At 39.3% G+C, this 8,595-nt stretch overlaps 1 protein-coding gene across 1 annotated transcript in view; it reads right to left on the bottom strand.

The window, feature by feature from the left end:
• Positions 1-212: 212 nt before the first annotated feature.
• Positions 213-8,595, bottom strand: part of LOC128579365 (solute carrier family 5 member 4-like) — a 40,066-nt gene continuing 31,683 nt past the window's right edge. Inside the window, exon 5 of the mRNA XM_053581499.1 lies at positions 213-497. Coding sequence (XP_053437474.1) covers positions 321-497 — 177 coding nt within the window. The 3' untranslated portion in view covers positions 213-320. The remainder of the gene's footprint in view (positions 498-8,595) is intronic.

The following is an 8,595-nucleotide window of genomic DNA, read 5'->3' as shown; positions in this document are numbered from 1 at the left end:
GATAAATTGGCTTTAATGTGTTATTTTACAATAATTAGAAAAAAAACAACAGAATGGGAAAACATTTGAAAAAATAATTTAACTTTCAACAAATTCAGTTTTATCACAACTATTTGCCATAAACGCATAAAAGAAGCTGCACTCTTTCATCCTTCTTTGAAAGTACCAATATTTAAACAGAAACCTTAGACAATTGAGCTATTTCAAAATATTTTAATTTAGGGAATGCTTAAGTTTCCAAACTTGGAAAATTGAACCCTTACATATGTCAATGTTAAAACAAATGCATTTCCAATATTTTCAAAATAAAGTCAGTTAATCTATACCTTGTTCATTACCTCTGTAGTGGCACCATGTTCAGGGGGTTTTGTTGTAATCTCTACATTGACGCTGTGGAGATCGCAGTTACAGTGGATATCTGTAATATCTGTAATATTGGGATCCGCACCACGTTCTAAGAGGAGAGTGACACACTGCAGTCTCTCACATTGCAGGGCCTGTCAGTATTAGACCAAGAAATAGATCATAAGTTCTAGGAATGCAATACAAACCTTTCACGGATTTCACTTATTAGTTATATTCAAATGAGATAAATTCATTTTTATTCTACGGGGTTAAATCAAATCCATCTCATGCTGAAATTTTTGGCTACTATATACCTTTATCAGAGGAGTCCTCTCTTCAGCATCTCTGATACTCAGATCGCAGTTCTTGTCAACCAACAAAGTTGACAACCTGGCATAGCCTCTTGCACAAGCCAAATGCAAAGAACTCCTACACAACTGAGAGAACGTTTTTAAAAAATTGTAGTACACTAACTGAAAACATGTAATTATTCATGTAATTGTAAGCATTAAGTTGCATGTATTCCTGTTTTCAGAACAAATCTTTAATTTTCTTGTGAAGACAGAACAATATTTATTAGCACTCACTGAACAGCCTATTGGAATCCAAAGACATTGGCCTTTGGATTCAATTCAACTTCGGTTTGACACACACTTTGGCTTAGCTTTTCTGTGCCTCAATTTCCTCATCAATAAAATGGAAATAAAAATAGTAAGGGCACCTCACCAGATGCCATTGTGATACTATTTTGGACAGTTCCTGGTACAAATAACAGCTCAGTAATTGTTTGATATTATAACTATTGCTATGACTGCTAAGAAACACTACAATCTGATAAGTAAAATGATACAATCCTATCTACTTTGTGGTATGTTTTAAAGATTAGAAATACAATTGTATTTCAATGATTCTAAGATGTTCAATTTTGCATTTTAATATCTCTGACTTAGGAATGCCACTTGTAATTCATGATTATAACTATAATTGGTAGCTTTTTAAAAATTATGTTATTGAACGTAAGATAATGGGGCATGGCACACTCCATGGTAGCTTACAGTGAGATTTGGCACACACAGGTCTCTAGCATTTATTTTCATATGATTGACATTTAAAGCCATTATAGTTTTTAAAAGTACTATGACAAAAAGAAGGCTGAAATAACAACAATGAATTTCAAAACAATGTTAATTCTCACTTTGATTTCAAAAATCTTTAAACAAAAGGAAATGCAGGAATCAAATGGTAAGTGCTGTTCATTATTCAGTGCTTAGATTGATTGACATATAAATGAGATATTTCCAATGATTAATATTAGTAATGAAAACTATTATAAAATTTCAAAGGTCACTTAAAGGTCTTTTTAAATAAGTTTTTAACTTTAGAAATGCTTTTTCTGCTTTTATTCTCTTCAAAAGTAAAGGAATCTTTTTATCTGTGCTTGACAGGAGGGAGGAACAACTTCACGTGAGATCAAGTTCTATTGCAACAATTCTAAACCTTTCAACTTTCTCAGGCTAACATGTCTGGTAAATATGAAGGTTTAGGATGGAATGGTCCTGAAAGGCAATAGTATATGTCTGCTACCCAAGGGGTTATCAGGTTATGTTTGGAGAATACACGGATTGAAAGGATGGAGAGTTCAATTAAAAGAAAAGAAAAAACTCATGAAGTAAAACAGTACTTTTGCAAGATTAAAAATCATTTATATTTGCAGTTTTATTTTCTTAAGGGCACAAATAAAATGATTAATGTATAATTATTTGTATATATGTAATAAATATATAATGAAAATATATGTACATAATAAAATGTATACACAACATAATATACATGCACAGATCTAAGTAAAAAGATTACTTTTGAAGAAACAAGTTAGCAGAAGATACTAATTCAAATAAATTAATTAATAAAAAGTGGGACATTAGTCTTCATGTGTAAGGTTCATATCTAATAATCCTTGGGAAAGGATTATTTCATTAATAATAAGCTTTTACTAAAACTTATACATGTTCACTGTAGAAATCACAGAGAAAAAAGCAAAAACTTATAATACTAACTGGTTTTATCATACTTTTTACATATTTTCAGCTCTCACATTGCCATAGTCCATGTGTCTGTATCAGCAAATTGACTTTTTCCTCACTGTACATCTTAAAAGTTCACCTCCACATGTCAGCAGACACCTGTGTATATGCCACCTTCAATTGTCACATATTATACTACCCTATGGATGCACTGAAGTTTATTATAAAAATGTTATGTAGGTTCTTCTTAATACAGTTTTACTTTAAGCAGAGCTGAGAAAGACAAATGGTATAGATTTATAACTATTTCCTAAAAATATCTTAGTATGAGTGACTTGTTGGAGTCTATTTAAAAAGGTTATGAGCACATAAAAGCATAAGTATTACCACATAGCAGCCTTATAAACTTTGTGGATAGAAAACAACATTTATTCCCCTTTTCACTTAAGGTCCTTGTCTTATCAAGAACACCAAATATTTTTCCCAGGTCCAGAGGTCAATTGCAGATCAGTAAAGAAAAATGTACTTTGCCCAATTTTAGAATTATTTTCTTAATACACAAGAAATCTCTGTAACATTATGATATATTTTATTTGATATACTTGTATGTGTTGTAAATATTTTGCAAGTGTGTTTTGTTAACTTTTTTCCTGATATACAGGGGGGTTTTAATGTTTATTTTTCTAAAACAAACTTCAGGAAACTTGCTTGAGAGGTCATTCTCAGGAAGGGCTTCATTACCATAAAATGTATCTATATCAACAGGCATTTGGATTCGTTCCTGGTACTTTCTCATTTAGTATATTTAACACTTTTAATAGTTTTTTTATTATGAACTTACTTTTATTTCTTTTTGAGACAGATTCTCACTATGTTGCCCTCGGTAGAGTGCCATAGTATCACAGCTCATAGCAACCTCAAACTCTTTGGCTTAACCAGAAGATTATCTTGCATCAGCTTCCCACGTAGCTGAAACTACAGGTGCCCACTACAACACCTGGCTATTTTTTTGTTGTTAGTTGTCATTGTTGTTTAGCAGGCCCGGGTTGGAGCCCATCAGCCCCGGTGCCTTAGCCACTGAGCTACTGGCACCAAGCCATGAACTTACTTTTGTGATATAAAAATCTATCTAGTTTATTTCCAGCTAACAGACACCTCAGTTATGAAAAATTTATTGTTTGACAATAATATAAAATAAGTTTCAAGTTTTAAATTCTTCTATATATTTGGGTGTATCTGGATTTTACATTGTGTTTCATTCATTCATGTGTCTTTTCAAATGTTAGTAAACAATTTGTGGAAAGTAATACCACATTTTGATATCTAAATGGGCAATTCTTTATTTACACCATTAAAAAGTTTCTTAATGTCATGACAATAACAAAAAACAGACACCACATGCACTTCAAAAATTGAAAAATTTTGGCATTTTTATTTGGCTGATGTAAAATTAATAAACATGGAAAGAGCTCACATTTTCAGGAAAATGAATCTTCCTATTCAAGCACATGCAATCATCTTACCACTTTAAAATTGCTTTTTAAGACCCCTTGGTTGAGAACACATACCTGCAGCTGCACTTTGATATAAAATGGATATTTGATTTGATCTAAAGATTACAATGAAAAAATGCTCATCATCTTTAATCATCAGAGAAATGCAAACCAAAACTTCTCTGAGATACCATCTAACTCCAGTAAGAGTAGCCCACATCACAAAATCCCAAAACAACAGATGTTGGCATGGATGTGGAGAAAAGGGAACAGTTCTGCACTGCTGGTGGGAATGCAAGGTAGCACATTCCTTTTGGAAGGAAGTTTGGAGAACACTCAGGGATCTAAATGTAGACCTGCTGTTAGATCCTGCAATTCCTCTCCCAGGTGTATATCCAAAGGACCAAAAATCATTTGGCAATAAAATATTTGCACCAGATTGTTCATTGCAGCTCAATTCATAACTGCCAAGTCATGGAAGAAGCCCAAGTGCCCATGGACCCTGAATGGATTAATAAATTGTGGTATATGTATACCATGGAATACTACGCAGCAGTAAAAAAATGGAGACTTTACCTCTTTTATGTTTACACGGATGGAGCTGGAAAATATTCTTCTTAGTAAAGTATTTCAGGAATGGGGGGAAAAAGTATCCAATGTACTCAGTACTACTGTGAAACCAATTTATAATCACTCACACTTGCATATAAAAAATGAAACACAGGGCGGCGCCTGTGGCTCAGTGAGTAGGGCGCCAGCCCCATATGCCGAGGGTGGCGGGTTCAAACCCAGCCCCGGCCAAACTGCAACAAAAAAATAGCCAGGCGTTGTGGCGGGTGCCTGTAGTCCAAGGTGCTCGGGAGACTGAGGCAGGAGAATCGCGTAAGCCCAAGAGTTAGAGGTTGCTGTGAGCCGTGTGACGCCACGGCACTCTACGCGAGGGCGGTACAGTGAGACTCTGTCTCTACAAAAAAAAGAATTAAAAAAAAAAATGAAACACAGCTTTAGCCTAGGATGATGGAGGGAAGGGATGGGAGAATTAGTAGGAGATATTAGGGGGACCACAACTATGGAACATATTGCAAGTACAAGTTGGATCTATCATGTGTAGAACACAAATGTCCTAATGCTATAATTGGGTAAATGAGGTGAAAGTTTCGTTGCTTACTATGATGTAAGCACTCCAATTTGCTCAAAGAATCAACACATTGAAAATAGCATAAATGTATTTATGATCTATGTACAAAAGAGTTAATAAAAAAAAAGCCTTAAAAAAATATGTCAAAGTGCTTATCATAGCACAATTCAAAATTGCAAAGATATGGAATCAATCTGAATGCTCTTCAATTCACGAGTGGATGCAGAAAATGTAGTATATATTTTAATAAATCAATAAATAAACTTAAAAAAATAAAGATGTGTTAGCTCAGAGGTGGATATTGTCTGAATTATTTATCTCATTATGTACTTTTCTATAACATATAGAACATTATGTTCTAAAATGTGTACATCAAAAATAAAATGCTGTTACACCTAATTTTCTTGGTTAAATTACTTTAAAATGGTCATTACAGGCTGGGCACGGTGGCTCACTTCTGTAATCCTAGTACTCTGGAAGCTGAGGCAGATGGACTGCCTGAGCTCATAGGTTCAAGAACAGCCTGAGCCAGAGGGAGACTCATCTCTAAAAATAGCCAGGCATTGGACGCTGAGACTAGAGAATTGCTTGAGATTGCTGGGGAGCTAGGATGCCACAGCATTCTATCCAGGGCAAAAAAGTGAGACTCTCCAAAAGACAAACAAACAAAAAAGGTCAATACAGAGCTCAATAAGGGGAACCTGGAGTGGATGGAAACCAGATGAGGTTCAGCTTTTGCTCTGCTGCCCACAGTGGTGGCCAGGGCGTGGGACCTCTCCCAGGCTTCCCTATCTCAGGTGCTAAAGAGCCCTGGCTACAGGAGGGCTCGGCCAAGGAGCCCATGAAATGGGGCGTCTCCCACTACCCTCCCACCCCTCACCCCCGCTCCCCCCAACCTCTCACCTCCCCACTCCGCCAACTCTCAACCCCTCCCAACCCTTGACTCCCCCACCAACTCCCCTCAGCTTTTCTCCGCCTGCGTAGCCTTAGGCCAGTGCACCACCCAGGTCTGGTGGCAACTCCAGGGAACAAGCTCCATGATTACGCCCACTTACCTTTACAGCCAAAGCCTGGTAACCGCAGTGCGTGTGCGTGCGAAAAACCGCCGCTGGCATCATTAGTTTCTGTGCTGCGGTTAGGGGCACGTGCAGGGGGCGGCTACAGAGCTGGACCGGGGGGTGGGGGGGCTCCCTGCTGGCTGCCCGGGTGGATGGAGTCCTCGCGGGCTGCCCGCCAGGCCTAGCACACCTGCCACACATGGTGCGTGCAGGAGGGATCCAGGGACTCCTCCCTCAGCTCAGGCAGATACTTCTGGTGCTAGCTGCTGTTTGGACAGGGCCAGGGACTGTGGGGAGCAACCCTGTAACTCTGAGCCTGCCTGCACCCCTAGCAGGACAGGCCCGGGCACCTGAACCCTCAGCTGCAGCCAAGCCTGGCCATTGCCTGGAGGCAGCGGGCACAGCACCAAAACGCAGCCGCTCAGCCCAGATGCCCGGTGGCCGCCCAGTGTCCAGTGATGCAGACCTACGCTCCCTGCGTGGGCCCAGGAGGAGCGGCCCGGGAGGTGGGGTCTGTAGGGCCCTTGGGACACTGTTTGCTCCTCCTGGGCACCCACGCTGACGAGACTCCGTGGGCGCTGGGCATACCGACCTCTGGGTTTGGTGCAGCAGCCCTTTCTGCCCCTGCGTGCCGCCGCCAGCGCCGGGTCCACCGCCTGTCCCTGGCCTGGGTCCTGCTGGGGGAGTCGCGAGATCTCGGGTTTCGGGACCGCCATTGCTGGCATCTGGCATCGGGTTGCCGCAGCTGCTATGGTGGCAGCACAGGCTGGCAGGCTCGTCCCTGTCCATCTGTCTGCCTGGCCTGAGGGCGCCAACACGCGCCCCCCACTCTTTGACCTGCAGCTGGAACGTGGGGCAGCAGCGCTGGACACCTTGGCCACCACCAGGAATGCGGCTGAGCAGCTTCCGTACTCAGTGCCCCTGTTTAAGTCTGAGGTCCATCTGAGCAATAAATCTGTCAACTAGGCCAAGAGATAGGACGGTTTCTGTATCAGGAGACTAAGAGGATATTAGGTGAGAATTGTCAAAAAGCAACTTCGCTTCTGATCTAAAAGTAGATCACCTTCTGAGTCCCCAAAATCATTAATTGTGTCTACCCTACTTCCTCTAATGTTCTTTTATAGGCAATAGTTCTTTAGTTTAAGAATATGGTTGAACAAATTTTTAAATGAATTTTTAAATAATCTGTTTTTAAAGACTAGAAGATGTTATAGCAAAAGAAGCACCTTCTCATGTAATGAAAAGTTAAAATGTTGAAGGATGTTTAATGCTTGTAATGAGAAATGATCTGGAGCAAAAAAATTTAGAAGATACACAATTAGTGTCATATAGAGTTAGAAACGACTGAGGAAGTGCACTGTGCAACACCAGTAGAACTCATTAAGTGTCAGTGAAACATTTGGCTGCCAGGGACACTACGCCTCCCAGTGCCACTGGAAAAAAAACAGGTAGGACAGGGATTGAAGTGCTAGCTCGGAAGAGGTGGGCTAACCAGAGGTGCAGGAGAACTCTGAGCCCTCTCTGCAAAGGGTATGTATTAAGGTTATACACAACAGGTGTGGAGAGTTAAAGTAATGACACACACAACAGGTGTGGAGAGTTAAAATAATGACATAGGGGGCTACATGCATAAGGATTGCCACCTGCTCTTTCTTCACATGTTCTTTCCCCACAACCCCCATGAAGGAACACCAAGCATCAATATTTAACACCTGCTTACTAACCAGTGATAGATCTTATCTCATTTGGGAACACAGAGTTACTTGGGGGATTGCCCCTAAGTCACAAAACATCTCTAGGCTTGCCAGGAGACTGTCCTGTTGTCAGTGTTTCCTTTTTGGGATAAGAATCAGTTAGTATCCTTGCAAGTATGGTGTCCATTCCTCTACAGAAACATCCCAATATTTTATGTGCAAATACATATCAATTTCCTATTATTAGAAATAACTCAGAAGGAAATTAGATTTACATAAGGACTAAAAGGATTTGCTTAACATAGTCAGATTATTTCTCAGGCAACTTTAAATAAAATTTTAAGGGTGGTGCCTGTGGCTCAAAGGAGTAGGCCCACCCCCTGCCTGGCCCCATATACCGGAGGTGGTGGGTTCAAACCCAGCCCTGGCCAAAAACTGCAAATAAATAAATAAAATTTTAAAAAGTTTTGATTTGGAGTGCCAAGAGAAAATTGATCCTTCTGACTTTCACCCTCATTTACTGGATTTGTGATTATGACTAAAACTACCAGATAGCCAAATCATGTAATCTTGAAAGAAAAAATTGTAAGGTCTTTTATTTCCAATACTTCATATTACAGGGAAAAACTATACCTTGGTCAATTGATAAAGTAGTTTAATTTGTCATTTTATTATCTTTGTCCCCTCGCAATCCACTGAAAGGCATTGATATAATTAGAGTAATGATACTAATAATGGCTTGAAACTCATCAAGATTTATTTTGTGGTAGGTATTATTTCAAACACTTTATTAAAGTGAAATCACAAAATATAAACTTTGAACTTTGATTAGCTTTAAGTTGT

Source organism: Nycticebus coucang, unplaced genomic scaffold (genome assembly GCF_027406575.1).
Source record: "Nycticebus coucang isolate mNycCou1 unplaced genomic scaffold, mNycCou1.pri scaffold_49, whole genome shotgun sequence".
Taxonomy (NCBI): domain Eukaryota; kingdom Metazoa; phylum Chordata; class Mammalia; order Primates; family Lorisidae; genus Nycticebus; species Nycticebus coucang.
This window is presented reverse-complemented; position numbering and strand designations above follow the sequence as displayed.